Source organism: Rhododendron vialii, chromosome 9a (assembly GCF_030253575.1).
Source record: "Rhododendron vialii isolate Sample 1 chromosome 9a, ASM3025357v1".
In the NCBI taxonomy this organism is placed as follows: Eukaryota; Viridiplantae; Streptophyta; class Magnoliopsida; order Ericales; family Ericaceae; genus Rhododendron; species Rhododendron vialii.
The window spans coordinates 33,057,280-33,074,555 of NC_080565.1; the positions used below are offsets into that span (position 1 = coordinate 33,057,280).

The following is a 17,276-nucleotide window of genomic DNA, read 5'->3' on the forward strand; positions in this document are numbered from 1 at the left end:
ACTTTTATCTTAGGGAACCTCTGTGTAATTTACCAAAACTAATTTCCAGTTCAAACCAGTTGGAACTTCTCAGAACACTCCACAGAGACGACAACGAAGACCACGAGGAAGAAAGAAGAAGAATATTCAAACCCTAATCAATCAAACCAGATTCCTTTCTAAGTTGCAGAAGAATAATTTAACGAATCCTAACCATTTTTCCCTCGAGAAAAACTCCTCTTTTTGCGATACCTGCAATTCGTTCCGATTGCGATGAAGCCGAGTAAATCGAGATTATGGCTTGTCCTGTCGATTCTGCTCGCTTTGTCTCATCACGCGATCTGCGCTCGTCGTTCCTCTTCCGACGAGGCGTACGTGACGCTTCTGTACGGGGATGAGTTCTTATTAGGCGTTAGGGTTCTCGGGAAGTCGATTCGCGACACCGGATCCGTTGCGAAGGACATGGTAGTTCTCGTCTCCGATGGCGTCTCTGACTACGCCAAGAAGCTCCTCGAGGTGTCAATTGTTTACTCCCTTATGTCATGGTTTGAAATTTGGTGCTTTTTTTTCCTAGTTGCTAAGTAGAGATACTTGTTTTGACTTACGGTATTATGCGTTGAAGCTCCCAATTATAGTTGCTAGTTAAACGTTCGATTTCAAGAAAAATGTAAGAGGTTTAGGTGAAGGTGGATTTTTGTGAAATTGGGGTGGAAGATGGATTAGATGTAAGAGAATGTGTACTAACACAACTACCTGTTCGAAAATTTACACAACATGCTGATGTTGCACTGCATGATCGGTAGTTGGATAATAACTAGTACTACTTTGCATCACGGATCATGTACGGTCACATTTACATGTGTAAATAGTTGTGTTAGTAGACCTGCTCTGTTGGTTATTGGATAATAACTGATTGACGTGGTTTTGACTTATGGTATTATGCGTTGAAACTCCCAATCATAGTTGCTAGTGAAAAATGTGGAGTTTCAAATGCAGGGATTCCGTGTTCGATTTTGACAAAAATGTTAAGAGGTTTAGGTAAAGGTAGCTTGTGAAACTGGGGTGGAACCGTGGAAGATGGATTAGATGTAAGAGAATGTGTACTAACACAACATTTTGTCTGAAAATTTACACGACAGGCTGATGTGGCACTGCATGATTGGTAATTGGATGATAACTGCTTTGCTCCACCGATTTTGTGTACTGCCACATTTACATGTTGTGAAGAATGTCGTACATATTGTTGTGTTACTAGACCTGCTGTTAGATGTAAAAGATGGATTAGATGTAAGAGAATGTGTACTAACACAACAATCTGTACGACCATTTACACAACATGCTCATGTGCAGCTGCATGATCGGTTTGTGGATAATAACTACTTTGCTCCACCGATCATGTACTGCCACATTTTGCATGTTGTGTGGATTGTTGTACACATTGTTTTGTTTGTAGACCTACTCTTTGATGTAAAAGAGAAATTTAATTGGGATTATTGTATAACTATATTCCTTTACGCTTGCCATAAAAATTAGAAAAGTACAATGATACTATCTTTAAGTCGGAGGATTTCTACTTCTTCGCTCTTATGTAGTGATTTAGATCACCATAGTAAACTCATAAACTAAATGTCGAACTGTATGTGTAGTATTGATTGTCGTTGTTTAGAAAGTTTAATCCCCTATTTGAAATCCACGTCTATCCAATGTATAGATGTAGCCTTGGAGGAGTTTGCAGAATTTCTAACTTTTGTTTTCTCTTTCATATTGTGAGAGTTTGAGTTCGAATATCAAAATGTTGGGACGGGAGTTCTGTGAATGTAATGTAAAAGGAGCTCTTTTTTTTTTTTATTATCAGAAATGAGTGTTGGTTCTTGGCAAATATCTGGATAGAAATTGCAATTTTTATACATAGTTTTGTTTATGCTTTGATTGGAGCTGTGGAAATCATGACCTTTTTTCCAGAAGCTAGAAGCGGTGTTTGGGTTTCTCTCAAACGGGATTGATGAGAGTTTTAGAAATGCTGTCTAGCTTACCTGTTAATAACTTCAGGTTTACAGTTTCTCGAAAAGTTGCCTTAGTTGTAGATCAGTTAGCTCTCTTTCCCTGTCTTATTAACATTGCAGGCATTTTGGTGATTTTGTATGCACAGGCTGATGGTTGGCTTGTGGAGCCCATTAGTTTATTAGCAAACCCTAATCAAGTGCGACCAAAACGGTTTTGGGGAGTCTACACAAAGCTAAAAATATTCAATATGACAAAGTACAAGAAAGGTAATGTAATTCCCCCTCCTCTTTTTTTTGTGATATTTTTTTTCCAATAAAAAATGGGTATTAGAAGAAAAACTAAATCCTTTTCTTTATTAACCAAGAAAACTAGATCAATTATCTATGGTTTCGTGTATTGTATTTCCTAATGTGAAGCGAAAAAAGCACAATTTTTAGTTAATAACAGCGCTATACATGACTACTCACCGCCAGGTTTGATAACCTGCTTGGGGTTGGAATTGGGGTCCTCTTCAGGAGTGTTATACAACCTGTGGAGGTTGCAGATAAGCATTATAGTACTTGATTTGGTTAGAAATCAGAATGTCCAATTCACCATCTCTGACAATCCAACGTTGACTAAAGTGACCTAAAAAATGCCCAATTAACTATGTTGTGGGCTTCCCTATGTGGTGAGTTCAGCCCTCTTCTCCAAATCTTGGATCTTTTCCAAGCACCTGCCAATATACATCAGGAAACACTTGGATTTCATGTCAGGGTGCTAGCCAGAAATTGAGAGTTTTGTGACTATGGTTGGAAGGCCAAAAAGACTAAATCGCGGCTCAGTTGTTATCAAGACAGGAAAATAGCATACACAGTTGATTAGAACAAGCACACAACCCCTGCTTATCAGAGCAAATCTTACCTAAACTATATTTTGTCTTTGCAAAAGTATTTGTATTGCTCTTTTTCTTAGGTACCAACTGATGGAAGTATTGTTACAATTCTCTCTCTCTTGGTTGTTGCAGTGGTGTATCTTGATGCTGATACAATAGTTGTTAAGAGTATTGAAGATTTGTTTCAGTGTAGGAAGTTCTGTGCTAACTTAAAGCATTCAGAAAGGCTCAACTCAGGAGTTATGGTAGTGGAACCATCTCAAGTGGTTTTTAATGACATGATGAGCAAAGTAAAAACTTTACGTTCTTATACTGGAGGTATCAAATTTGCTTCCTTAAATTTGGTTCATGCATTTTTGGTCGACTGCCACTTTTATTTGTTATTAGTGCTACAATCAGTTTTTTGTTTTTGATTAAGTACATCGTTCAAATATTATTTTTATAGGCGTGGATCTATGAAACATGCTGGTTTTGTGTTGAACTAATAGTTTTTGACGTCGTGTTTACCTCACAGGAGATCAGGGGTTTCTTAACTCTTACTACACAGGCTTTGCTAATGCGCACCTTTTTGAGCCAGACTTGAAAAAGGAAGTGTTAGATTCTAGACCAGTTCCTGAGATGGAGAGACTGTCAACTTTATATAATGCAGATGTTGGTCTTTACATGCTTGCAAACAAGGTACTGATTCCTGAACTGTGGGTGTAATTTATCAGTCTCTAGCTCCACCATTAGCTCCCTTTATGTTGCGCATGATGGCTGAAGAAATTGCTCAAATAAGTATTGATTTCTGGATCTGAAAGTTGGCAATTGGCAGCGACTGCTGACCATTTTGGCTACAGCCACATCATTACCATGACATGAATCATGTTTGTTTTGTGTTCTAGACTTACCTTCTGTTATTACGTCCCACTAATAGATTCTATCCCAATCCAACTATGAAGGTGGTTGAGAGCCGTGCTGGAGGATGCACTTTGTTTCTTGTGTTTTTGTGAAGTAGTTTTAAGTAGACACTGCCACAGAAATGAGACGCCGACTGATCTTGTGTTTTTTTATTGAAGTTGCTAATTTACGTCCTTCTTGTATGTTGCATGTAGTGGATGGTGGATGAGAAAGAACTTCATGTTATTCATTATACACTTGGCCCTCTTAAACCATGGGATTGGTGGACATCTTGGCTTTTAAAGCCTGTTGATGTCTGGCAGGTACTTCTAGTTTTACTGTCTAACTGTGATTTATTTTCTTTCTTTCCAACCTGCTTACACATAGATCTTCTGTTTCCCGTGTTCTTTTCTTGTACTGCATCCTTCACACATGGCATCAGCTGTCTATATATGCAGTATAGTGCAAGTTGTTTCATGCAACACATATACCACCTACTTACACGGTCCCTTTTTTTGGCTTGTTTACTGTTGCTGCAGAATGTTAGAGAAAAGCTTCAAGAGTCTCTTCCTGGTACCAGTGGGGGAAGAAATCCTAACGATGAACTTCTAGTCAAACTTCTTTTTCTGCTGCCAGTTTTTGCTTTACTATTCTGTTATTATTGGTCTTTTCTTCAGGTCAGCTGTTTCCTTACCATCGCATTTTTTTTTCTTTTGGCATATAATATATAATGGTTTCTAGATCTGAAAGCATTTGATTTGGTGCAGACACGTTCCTTATGCAATCACATTAGGCACCTTTACTACAAGTTCAGATCTAGGGGTGCCCTGGCTTATTCATCTGTTTCTTCTTCTACTGTTGATTCCAACCATGAGGTTAGTTCCTTGTCCAAGTGGGAAAAGGTGTGCATAATCATCTATGATACTGTGTTCATATTTCAGAACTTAATTGGTATATCAGTTATTTCTCGAATGTTGTGATGATGTCTGTACCGGTCTGTCACGTAAAAGCAATGTGCCCTGAGGTTCTCTTTGTGAAAATGGATGTTCAACCTTTCCTAGTTTATTGTGCAAATTGAAAAACTTCGAACTATATGCTCATATTTCTTCTTTTGATGTTTGAGATAAAACTTTTGGTTGTGATCATAACAGTACTCAAATGGAGCACAGTCAAAGGTGCCTGTGTTTTTGGGTGGCCTTTCTGTTTTCATCTGTTTTGCGGCTGCTGTGGTCTCCCTTGCACTTGCACTTGCAATTGTCCCTCGGCAAGTAATGCCGTGGACTGGGTTGATCCTGATGTATGAGTGGACATTCACACTCTTCTTCCTATTGTTTGGAAGTTATCTACACTTGATTTATAAGTGGGGAATAATGAAGGCAAATCAAGTGGGATCATTTGCTTCTCGTCCTGGATCTTGTGATTATGATTTGCAAAAAGGTTGGTTGACATTAGTCATTCACAAGTCTAACATCATGATTCCTAATTGAAACCGATTAGTTGACCTTGTTTTCATGGTGATGTTTTGTAGGTCATCGGCAGAAGGTATCTTGTGATATTGATACATGTTATTATGGGCTAGGAATGATATTTCTGGCTATTGCTGCTCCTTCTTTGCCTTGTTTTTTCGGGATCACTGCTCTGTTCTTAAGGTAGTTATATGAAGAAAACCATTGTTGTGGTTCCACTACATCTGTTTGTCGCTTCATTTAATGTTAAAGCAATGGATTGCTCTCAGAATTTTGCCACACTGTCTTGCTGCAAATTATGTATTCAAACATTTTTGTTTTGAAATGATATGCTTAAATCTTCGAACCATGTTCCTCGCAGTTAAAGCTATCTTTTTTCATTTGGACATCAAGTTACCAGAAAATAATATTACTCCAGCTATCTGTTTTTTGTGGAACACATGGACCAAACAACCTTAATATGGAATACCTTTGCAATTACAAAATTCATGTTTTGCTTTTGGCGTTTCCGAGTAAGTCAATGATGGCGTTTGTTTTCCTTGCTTACAGGTTAGGTTTGATGTTTTTGGGTGGCCTAGTTTTGGCGTCTTTCATGACGTATGCCTCAGAACACCTCGGAATTAGATTCTTCTTGAGAGGTCTTGAAGAAAAGGACATTCCACTGACAAATAGAATGTGTTTCTTATGCTGATTGGAGGCTTGATTCCAATGGTGTAAGCTACGAAGAGCAGGTACCCTTTGTCTTCCATTTTTTTCGGAATCTGTAACCTTATTAACCTTTATTCCCCCTAATTGAGTTGTAATTTATTGGGGATTTTGTTAGCTGTAGATATTGTATTCTTTGTCTTCTGTTGTTTCAGTAACTAGGGGTCATAATCTTTCCTACTTTGTAAACAGAGATTAATCTCCATTTAAGTGAAAGAAGATATTTGTTAATGCTCCAAATTTTATTTGTTTTGTTATTTGGATTTCAAACTTTTCAGGTATGATTTAAAAATATTTATTATGGCTATCATAGCTTTTTTATATTTTATTTGTTTTGACTTTGACTTATTAGTAGTGCTCTTTTACCGTTTCTGTAGACAAAAGTGTGCCCCGGGTGATGAAATCCATTTTAGGCAGACCCTAAGAGCGATCATGCAGAAATACCATGAGCTTGGGAGCATATTATGTCAAGTTCTTTCCCTTTTTTTGATAGGTACGTTAGAAAAGTTGTAGTTGAGTAGTGTTACTGGGGACTGCGGCCTACGCTGCTGGGGTGTCCGTGTCCCCGAAGAAACATCCCAGTCTCACCTTGTTTGGACTCTGGATAGGTCAGTTAAAGGTATTGATGTCTTTGCTTTGTACTCTGAAATGTTCAGAGCATTTGGCTAAATATCTCTTACATTAGAAAGTGTATCTTCTGTGCTTGGAATTCGAATTGGAGATAATCATTCGTAGATTGCGAATTCAGTTCTCATCTAATTCCTCCAGCGTTGTTGCTATACTGCTCTTAAAAAATGCATAGCTCCAGGAGGCCAGATTAATCGAAAGTTGGAGAAATTTTGGACGTAATAGACAAAAACAATGAAAAACTGTGATGGAAAAGCTAGGGTCGTTCGTGTATCCATTGTTCTATTAGCGTACTTGTGTATTAGGGGACTGCTAAATTCATTTTAGGTGCTAGCTTTTGATGGTACTTGGTATCTAAGACTTGGTATGAGCATTTTGGATGTGATTAATTTGGCTTGTGTCACCACATCTTTGGGTTATGCCTTTGTGGAGAGATTTGTATATATTAAAAAAAAGTGGCACTGGTGTTGCATATCTCCTGCAAATGTGTTACACCGTTTCGGGTAAGACCCACAGCGTACAACTTAATGTAGTAGTACAATTTTGAATGTTAAATAGTGTTATTCGAATTCATTTAATTTGTAATTACAAATTAATGAGCTGGGCATTATCGGAACCGCAATAGTGACTTAAGTGCAAAGATAATGCTGTATGATAGTCCTTATATTGGGACTTACCACATTTGACTTGATGATCTTTGTAAAGAAATGATTTAGTTGGTTGGAAAATATTGTGGTAAATCTTAGACCGGCTAGATGACTACCGATGCTGGTGAACACCCGAGTTATCATAAAAGAAATTTGAAAAAATGAACAGTGCCAGCAAAATTGTGCAGTTAGAGTACGTGAACAATACGATTACAAAAGGAAAGCTGTGTAGAAAACCCATCACCACATTCTTGTGGAGAAGATATTTGATCATGGACTAACGACTGATGCAAACTAATGGTTTTTTCGCAGAGATGTGTAAAAAATATTTTATTAGGTATGTCAGGATGGGTTAGTTGAGTTGGTTGGTGGGGGTGCTCCCCACACAATCGATCGTTCACAAGAAAGTAATTTCTTAATAAGTTTTCTAGTTCCGACATCAATATTAGTTAGACATCTCTGATTGTCGAAACATTAAAAATGAAGAAGAAGAAGAAGAAGAAGAAGAAGAAGAAGAACTGGGAAACATATAGATCCTATTCAGCTCATGGAATTGTGAAGGGGATCCAAAAATAGCCACAAAGTTTACAGCTCTGATCACATACAATATTAGTCGAATGGCGTTTGCCCTTTTTCACAAGAGAAATGTATTTTCGTAGGGCTATGGATGTCGATTAATTGGGTTTCCGTATGGGTATTGTGGACACCGGGTTGTTCTTCTAAAAAAGCCAATGGCTTTCCCGCCAAAAATAAGCCAAATAAAGACGAAAATAAGCCAATAAGCCAATTTTTTTGTTTTCATTAAAAAAAAATTGGATTTCGATCAGAATTTTTTAGTTTTTAGATCATGAGGATGCAATAATCCCCAAAAAATGTTGATAAGCCAAGTGATACGAAAAAAAATTTGAATAAAGACAAAAAAAATAAGCTACTTGTCTTTTTTGTCCGAACAAATTACAAAATGAACATCTCAAATTATTGAATAGAATCCCGGGATGCCACTTCCTTTTTTGTAAACATGACTCCCCTGCAACAGGGAAGTGACGTTAACAAAAAAATAAAAATAAAAATGACAAAATCAACAGTCAGAATCCCGGCTTGGACTGTTTTCAAGGATAGGATCGGAGTGGGAAAGAGGTCAGGATCCAATTAACCACTTTTACCCTATTCTTGCCAAAAATGACAAAAAGCAAATCCATGCTAGTGTGAAAATATGTTTGATAGTTGTCCTTGACCTGTCCGGAGTAGTACGAAAAACGAATCCTATAAAAAAGGGTGGATCACTACCAAAAAAACAAAAAAAAAAAACAAACAAAAAAAGGTGGATAAAACAAAAGGTATCCTGTAAGCAAAATATGGTACAGAACCTACTTTTCCAAAAGCAAATGCCACTAAAATGCTTGTTCCTTTTCACTTTAATAAGACACAAAAAAAGCAGACAAGGCAAGGGCCATTTTTATGCAAATTTCGTCATATACGAATGGAAAAAAAAAAAACGCATTCAGAGCGATCCTCTCTCATGTGACGTGAGAACCACCAAGGTTCTACTTGATGATTTGAGTTGCAGACTGGTGTTTGTTCGATCAAAACTGATACTGGGTTGATTTGTTTTGCAAGATTGATTAAAAAATCTCAAGCTATAGAAAATAAACGATTTCAATTTCAATGAAGCTCCGTTTGGGCACCACACGAACGCACAATATGGGTGAGTAAAATTGCAATCGCAATTAGGTGTTAGTAGCAATTGAAAAAGATCGACTTAATGAGCTGGGCATTATCGGAACCGCAATAGTGACCTAAGTGCAAAGATAGTACTGTATGATAGTATTATAATGGGACTTACCACATTTGACTTGATGATCTTTGCAAAGAAATGACTTAAGTAGGTTGAAAAATTATTGTGGTATATCTCAAACTGGCTAGATGACTACCGATGCTGTTGAACACCTAAGTTATAAAAAAAAAATAGAAAAAATGAACAGTGCCAGCACTACTACAACAAAATGGGGATTTAGGGGCACCTTTGAAAGGACATTTTTCAAAAAATGCCTTATCAAGTTGTTAACGCGGCACCATCCTTCAAAATGCCTCATTTGATTCTCTCTATTGCGGCACTCAGTCTTGACCTCAAATTTAATATATTTAATTTATTTATGGTAATTTGATAGGGCAGTGAAAAGTGCTTCAAAAAGCTGTGTTTAATAGGGCACTTACTTAGAGATACAAAACTACAACATTTTGTAATCGGCCTTTTTTTTTTTTTTTTTTAAAGTGAACTCGGGAATTTTGGAGCACTTTTTAAAGGGCATTTTTACAAAACTACCTCATCAAGTAATTAATGAGTAAGGGCCACATCTGGTTAACCCGTAAAAACTGCAGGCGCTCCAAGAGTAGTGAAAAATTTGAACCCGAAAATTTTCTAGCGCTGCAGCAAAATTGTGCAGTTAGAGCACATGAGAGATCATTTGGCAGAAGAGTTGTGGCCGGTGGTTGTTGAAAATGATTACGTGGGCTTGGAATGAAAAACTTTGGCTTATAGTTTTTAAAAAGTGAACAATACGATTACAAAAGGAAAGCTGTGTAGAAAACCCATCACCACCATTCTCGCGGAGAAGATATTAAAAATATTTTATGAAGTAGGTCAGGATGGGTTAGTTGAAATGGTTGGTGGGTTTGTTCTCCAAACAATCGATCAGTCTATAAGAAAGTAGTTTCTTATAAATTTCCTAGTCCCAACATGAATATTAGTTTAGGTGTATTTAAGCTGGTTTGGACACCTCTGACTATCGAAACAGAGAGAGAGAGAGAGAGATATGAACCGGGAAACATATTAGATCCTGTTCAGCTCATGAAGTTGTGAAGGGGATCAAAAAATAGCCACTACTTGTGATGGCAAAGTTAACGGCTCTGATCACACACAATATTAGTGGAATGGCGTTTGCCCTTTTTCACAAGAGAAATGTTTTGGTATGGCTTTGGATGTCGATTAATTGGATTTCCGTATTGGTATTCTACACATAAAAGGTTACAAAATGAACGTCTCAAATTATTGAATAGAATCCCGGGTTGGACTGTTTTCAAGGATAGGATCGGAGTCGGTGAGAGGTCAGGATCCAATTAACCACTTACCTGATTCTGCCCAAAATGACAAAAAGCAAATCCATGCTAGTATGAAAATATGTTTGATAGTTGTCCTTGACCTGTCCGGAGTAGTACGAAAAACGAATCCTATAAAAAAAAAAGTGGATCACTACCAAAAATACAAAAAAACCAAAAAAGGTGGATAAAACAAAAGATATCCTGTAAGCAAAATATGGTACAGAACCTACTTTTCCAAAAGCAAATGCCACTAATGGTTGTTCCTTTTTTCACTTAATAAGACACAAAAAAAGCAGACAAGGCAAGGGCCATTTTTATGTAAATTTTGTCATATTACGAATCAAAATAAATAAATAAATAAAATGGTGCATTCTCAGAGCGATCCTCTCGTGTAATGTGAGAACCACCAAGGTTCTACTTGATGATTTGAGTTACAGACTGGTGTTTGTTCGATCAAAACCGATACTCGGTCGATTCGTTTTGCAAGATTGATTAGAAAATCAAGCTATAGAAAAATAAACGATTCTCATCAATGAAGCTTCGTTTGGGCACCACACAAACACACAAAAATGGGTGAGCAAGATTGCAATCACAGTTAGGTGTTAATGGCAATTGAAAAAGACTTAATAATTACCCTAGAAAATTGAAATGATGCCATCCCATATTAAATGATTTGGATTGGCCACCTATAACTATGCCTCCACCTTTCCAAACCTTTCCGAATAGATTAGGGAGACATTGTACATTCGTGGGGCATCGCTGAGAAACAAAAATGCTACAATCATGTCCAAAATTACACACTTTCTTACAAAAAAATTTGTGAGAAGGTGTGTAATTTTGGGCGTGATTGTAGCATATCTCAATGAGAAATTAGCCAATGAATGATCCCTAGTTAGGCTAGAGATACACATTTTGTAGGGTTGGGCATGATATTATTTCTTTTCTTCTTTTCCTTTCCTTTTTTTGAAAATTGACAATGGCCCGGTGGGTCAATTTAAGTCTATTTTAACTGATTTACGAAGCATCAATCTATCTATGCATTAACATAGTCAGCACAAAACTTGGTACGAACAACACCCATGACAATTAGTAGCACATACAAGATTTCGAGTTGTGAGACGTATTTTTTAGAGAACTAAAGAAATTGGTGCATTTCATCATATTCGTACAATTTCCTAGTAGTAACTTTTAGTATGCATCTATTTGGAATTTCATTTACTCCTATTAAAATATCTGACCTTCCATGTTTAGTGCACAAACCTTTTCCCGCCAATACTCATCATTAATTAAACAATCAATCTATTTGGAATTTCATTTATTACAATATCTGACCTACCATGTTTGTTTTAAGGCTCAAATAAACAAAAACCAATTTGAAGGAAAATGTTAACATTCGGCCTAAAGGCAGAGGATAATAGATAGGAGGTGCATTGATATTCGAGAAAAATATATTGATATTTGTGAAAGTGTATTAATGTCTGCGAAATATGTATCGATATCTGAACTTAATTATTTTAAATTATTGACATATTACCCTCATAAATCCAAATATACTCCATAAGGATATCATGAGCGTTTGAATATTTATTGTCTCATTTAAAGAAGGCCTTGGTATAATAATTGAGATAACGTGGGCCAAATCGTTACTCCTTATTATATAGATTATCCAACAAAGTGCGTGATGCAGAACTGAAGGATCCCGTGGCACTCAACTTAATTTTAAAGGGTCCACAAAAAAAAGTATATTAACTTCTTCTTTTTTCAAAAGATAAATGTGGGCTAATATTGAAAAAAATTTATATAAGGCGATAGTACTTTAGACAAAAATACAGCTATTTGGTATTTTTCTTCGTCTTTAGTAAAAACTTTTTTGCTTATGTCATAAATTTTTTTTTTTTTTAGACTCCTCTTGTTAAGACGAATAGTTAATCTAAAAAATAAATATAAAATAAATCTAACAGAAATTCAAAAGAGCCGAGCAAAACACATAAAACAAAGTTGAGAAAAAAGTTAATTAAGGAGAATGGCTCCTTTTAAAGAACTACTTGCATGCCACTTTGTCAGTTAGGAAAATACTAAATGACAGCAAGAAATTGAGATTTGAGAGAGCATAAATTAGAGAAAATCAAGAAAAGAAGGATCCAAATGGAAAATTCTCGTACGTAGGTGGTTAGGATTCTTAGGAATATCAAATGAATTTCATTCGGAGGTAGCATGTTCAAATCTCACGAAAATTAACCATCTTAAACTTTGGGGTCATTGGGAATTATATCCGATCATTATATTCAGGGTCCCGAAATTAATCGAGATGCACGTATAAGATTGCCCAGACATCCGATTATAAAAAAAAATCAATTGCATCATAGCTAGTTTAATATCAACTTATTACGTAATTAAAGATACATGATGACTGACTTCAACTTGTAAAACGCTAAGCTTTGAAATCAAACTATTATACTCACTCAGTCAGGTGTTTTTCCTGTTAAATTACTCAAAATTATCTTGACTAATAATCAAGCTAATCTTAAACCTTTATATTGAAACTAGCTTGATAAATTTTCGAACAAATCTTAAATAATCAACTGTGAGGCCCGTTTAGTAATTTTAATTCTAGGATTTCTGTTTCTCCAGATAAAAATTGTAATTGACCTTGCAATTTTCTTCATCAAGAATTTACCAACTTTTTAGCTTGGTAATAGATTCTCATGCTCCCTTTATTTATTTATTTTTATAATCACACTGATTTTTTGTCTTCTTACGAAATTAATTGTTCATTTATATACTTTTCCACGCTTGAATCTTGAAAATACAACATGACTAGAGCATGGAGCGACATTGAACTTCCTTAAGTTGTTAACTTACTAACTTTCCCCTAATCCCCACTAATGTATGAATGATGGCGAAAAAAAAAAAAAAAAAGAATCTTGAAAATACAACATTATAAATTGGAGTATTAATATCAGAAAAAGAAAAAAGAAAAAAAAAGAGTGTGACTACTCTTTCTCACTTTTCCCCCTCTCACTCTAAAAATTACCAACTTACCACAGAATATTCTCTCGGTATACCACCCGCATCTGAATTCCGAAACCCCCCAACGACTCCTCTCTCTCTCTCTCTCTCTCTCTCTCTCTCCCTCTCTCTCTCTCTATATATATATATATATATATATATATATATATATACACACACACACACACTCCCCAACTGCCCCCCTTGATCAAACACTCCGCCAGTTGAGAGAGAGAGAGAGAGAGAGATGTGTGAGAGTTTGAAGAGAGAATACAAATTGTGCGAGGAGATCGGGCGGGGGAGATTCGGGGTGGTGTACCGGTGCTTCTCCGCCGTCTCCGGCGACTCATTCGCCTGCAAATCCATCGACAAGCGCCTACTCACCGACGCCGTCGACCGGGAGTGTGTCGAAAAAGAGCCCAAAATCCTCCAACTACTCTCCGACCATCCCAACATCCTCCAACTCTACCAGGTACATACATTCTCACACCGAATCCTGTTCCCAAAAACAAGGCAAGATTGCGCGCATTCGTACGTTTATGACGAGATTTTCAGTTGTTACCCTGTCGAGCTGAACAAAATTGTATTCATTACCCGTGGGCTTGCCCCAGCGTAACGGAAAGGGCCCTTGCCTAGCTTGGGGCACGGTTCGACTCCTCCCCAAGGTTGATACCGCGGATTACCTGCCGAGTCAGGGTGGTGGTTTGCTTCGGATCATCTAGGAATTAACGCTTTATGAATGTGTCCAATTAGTGGCCGTCCATCCTTGGTGATAAAAAAAAAAAATTTCTTCCGAATCAAAAATTGTACGTAATGAGCTGACAATAGATTTATTATTATTTTTATATAATTTTGGTCAAGGCAGTTAGTCAAGGTCAAAGTATTAGTGTACTCGTGTGAGGTCATAGATTTGAGTCCCGAGAAAAAATAAATTTGGGTCGATTAAGCAATATCTCTTGATGATCTCACCGAATGTGCAATCGGGCGCCCATACGGGGTTCTTGAGTTTTGTTCCGATTTTTATTGGATCCGTAGTTAATAGTGAAGGTAGAATTGGTTTATGATGGATTGATCGAGGTATGCAAAACTTCAAATAATCTGATTTGTTAAAATTTGACGAAAAAAACGTGTAGTACCGGCCTAATTTGATTTATTGAATTTTTGTAACTTGTTATGAATGACGTAAACAAACCCAATTTCTGGAGTCGTGGCAACAAAATTGAGATATACACAATCTTTGAAAAGGATATTATTCGGTCCCTATCTTTCCTAACTCGTTGTAACCGTCTTGCTTTAACCTAATTAATACTATCTCTTACTACTTACAATTTGGTTTTTCCGGTCGCACGATTGGATGTTAGGGGTTAGTTGTTAGTGGTTACGATAACGAGTTGAGTACCTCCTTCATGAAGACTAGAACTCGGAACCACGGTGTGGCGTTCAAAACTTGTAACTAACAATGTCAATTTATATCTCAGGTATTCGACGACGAAAACTACCTCCACATAATCACAGACCTCTGCTCCTCCGCCGACCTCTTCCACCGCCTCAACACCTCTGCCCCCCTCCCTGAACCCTCCGCTGCCTCCATTCTCCACTCCCTAATCTCCGCCATCGCCTACTGCCATCGCCTAGGCATCTCCCACAGGGACATCAAGCCGGACAACATCCTCTTCGACTCTCATAACGAATTGAAACTAGCTGATTTCGGGTCCGCAGATATGTTCAGAGAGGGGGCGGCACCGATGAGTGGGGTGGTGGGGACGCCATACTACGTGGCACCGGAGGTGTTGTCGGGTGGGGATTATAACGAGAAGGTGGACGTGTGGAGTGCTGGGGTGGTTTTGTATGTGATGTTGTCTGGGTTTGTCCCGTTTTGCGGGGAGACAGCAGAGGAGACTTTTGAGGCGGTAGTGAGGGGGAATCTGAGGTTTCCGACGAGGGTTTTCCGGGCGGTGTCGAATGAAGCGAAGGATTTGCTGAGGAAGATGATTTGTAAGGATGCTTCCAGAAGGCTCTCTGCTGAACAGGTTCTCAGTAAGTAGCTCTCCAATTTCTCTGGCTCTCGTGCATGCATGTCCCATGTTTTGTTCCTTTTTGCTCCACTTTTTCTGCAACCAGACAGTAATGTTTGGGTTCCCAATTGACTAAACATGTTAAAAGCTCGGAAAAAACACGGATTTTGAAACAGGACATTATCCTCACATCCATCTATTAAAAGTTCGCTTAGCTGAGATAACTTGTTTTAAGTCCTTAAACTGTCGACAAACTTTTTAGGGGAAACCAACTCTAAAAGTGATTTCGAATCATTTTACTTTGTTTAAATTTTCTTGTGTGCATATTAATTCATGTCTTTGAGTTTGATTTTACGAATCTTCTTGTTAAATGTAGGGCATCCATGGATCATCAATGGAGGAGAGACCAGATCGATGACTGATATGACCTGAAAATTAGCATCAGAAGAATTGGGCTTCGATGTACATAGAGCACCCATGGATGCTTGAATGGTTGGTCACAAGAACCAGTTTTCTTTCTTGCAGATTTTCAGAGAGAGAAAGAAAGAGGAGGCAGAGTCCAGTGGATCTCTCCACCCTTCAAAGAACGAGGTTTTACCTGTTTGTGATGGTTTGGGAATCTTTAGCTACCCAATTAAAAAAACCAAAAAAAACAAATCTTGATGCAATATATGTAATGTACATATGAGAAATGGTGAATAAAGGTGCCAATGCAAAGGAGAGAATGAGAATCAAATCCTTATCTTTGTAGTAAGAGGAATTGATGCACTAGCGTTTCTATACCATAGCCATGAATGAGTTTTCTCTTTGAGTGATGAGAATATGCAAGAATCCGAGTTGTGGTTAAGGAATTTTTTTTATCCGAAAAAAAAAAGATTTCATAACTAGAACTCGGTAAAAAGTTTGTATGAGAATGCGTCATTTGATTTTGTCTTGGGGGTCGAGGTGAAAGTAGATAGTAGTAATTTTTTTCCAATCAATTTCAATATTATTATTTTTGTGTGTTTCAATAGTACTTTGGTAACCACATTTTCTGATTATGTTTTTGGTACCATATGATGTGTCCCACATAGATTAATTGAATGTGTTTGATTTCTCATGGAGTGGATCGCATTTTAGCGATGCATTGATAACACATTCCATTTCTCATGGAGTGGATTGCATTTTAGTGATGCATTGATGACACATTCCATGGTCACTAGGTGTTTAATTATGAGTAACCTGCTAATAACCTGTTTAACAGGTAAATTTTAAAGTACAAGTCGTAACTAGAATCATAAATATGCATTAAAAAATCAAAAATCAAAAATTGTCATAATTTAGACATATAGTATACCCTGTGTACCATAGCTTTCTCCCACTAGGTATGAGCACCGTAGCATTGCATTTACTCTTATAGTTTAGTAGTACTATTCTTTACAAATTTAATTCAAAATACTCTCTAAACTTTGACCTCAGTGTCTAAAAGACACTCAAATATTTGAAAACTTCAATTTTACTCCTAAACTATTGGTCCGTTATTCAATCAAACACCTACTGTCTTTGTTAAATTGCTAACTGTTTGGGCGGTGGAAATTTGGGTTTCTCGGGGAGGAGAAATTTCAGAGGGGAGAGAGAGTGGGAGAAATTTCAGAGGGGAAAGAGTGGTGGATCCCCCTTTTTTTTGCCACATAGACGGCTGTGCAAAATCTATTCTCAATCTCTGTGTGGCTAGCATTATTGGTTTTTATGTGCATTAAAAAAAATATTGTTTCAACCGTCTAAGCATCTAGTAAAAAAGGAAGTCGCTAGACAATTTCAAACGCGGGACCTCTCGCACAGAGGCGGAGCTCCTTACCGCTTGCGCTAGACGTCCTACTTGACATATAATTTGGGTTTTTTTTTATATATACTATTTACTTCCCTGAATCACAAAAAAATTCCGACAATTTTAGGAGGCTGAATCCGCCCCTGCTTACTACTAGCTAGCATG

At 37.3% G+C, this 17,276-nt stretch overlaps 2 protein-coding genes across 2 annotated transcripts; both read left to right on the forward strand.

Annotated features, from left to right (window-relative positions):
- Positions 1-57: 57 nt before the first annotated feature.
- LOC131301188 (inositol phosphorylceramide glucuronosyltransferase 1-like) lies at positions 58-6,147 on the forward strand. Its single transcript, XM_058327352.1, has 10 exons — positions 58-495; positions 2,129-2,249; positions 2,990-3,175; positions 3,372-3,535; positions 3,952-4,059; positions 4,276-4,413; positions 4,504-4,611; positions 4,888-5,173; positions 5,265-5,385; positions 5,752-6,147. Exons 1-10 carry the CDS (start codon positions 253-255, stop codon positions 5,891-5,893), a joined length of 1,617 nt encoding a protein of 538 aa, XP_058183335.1. The 5' UTR covers positions 58-252; the 3' UTR covers positions 5,894-6,147.
- Positions 6,148-13,470: 7,323 nt separating this feature from the next.
- Positions 13,471-16,058, forward strand: LOC131301191 (phosphoenolpyruvate carboxylase kinase 1-like). Its single transcript, XM_058327357.1, has 3 exons — positions 13,471-13,761; positions 14,768-15,326; positions 15,681-16,058. Exons 1-3 carry the CDS (start codon positions 13,537-13,539, stop codon positions 15,734-15,736), a joined length of 840 nt encoding a protein of 279 aa, XP_058183340.1. The 5' UTR covers positions 13,471-13,536; the 3' UTR covers positions 15,737-16,058.
- Positions 16,059-17,276: the final 1,218 nt, after the last annotated feature.

Excerpts from the sequence above, each read along its gene's own strand:
- LOC131301191 (XM_058327357.1), top strand. The coding sequence starts at position 13,537 with ATGTGTGAGAGTTTGAAGAGAGAATACAAATTGTGCGAGGAGATCGGG. Across the intron at positions 13,762-14,767 it reads ACATCCTCCAACTCTACCAG|GTATTCGACGACGAAAACTA; the intron begins GTACATACATTC and ends TTTATATCTCAG. Across the intron at positions 15,327-15,680 it reads CTCTGCTGAACAGGTTCTCA|GGCATCCATGGATCATCAAT; the intron begins GTAAGTAGCTCT and ends TGTTAAATGTAG.
- LOC131301188 (XM_058327352.1), top strand. The coding sequence starts at position 253 with ATGAAGCCGAGTAAATCGAGATTATGGCTTGTCCTGTCGATTCTGCTC. Across the intron at positions 3,536-3,951 it reads TTTACATGCTTGCAAACAAG|TGGATGGTGGATGAGAAAGA; the intron begins GTACTGATTCCT and ends TGTTGCATGTAG. Across the intron at positions 4,612-4,887 it reads CTGTTGATTCCAACCATGAG|TACTCAAATGGAGCACAGTC; the intron begins GTTAGTTCCTTG and ends TGATCATAACAG.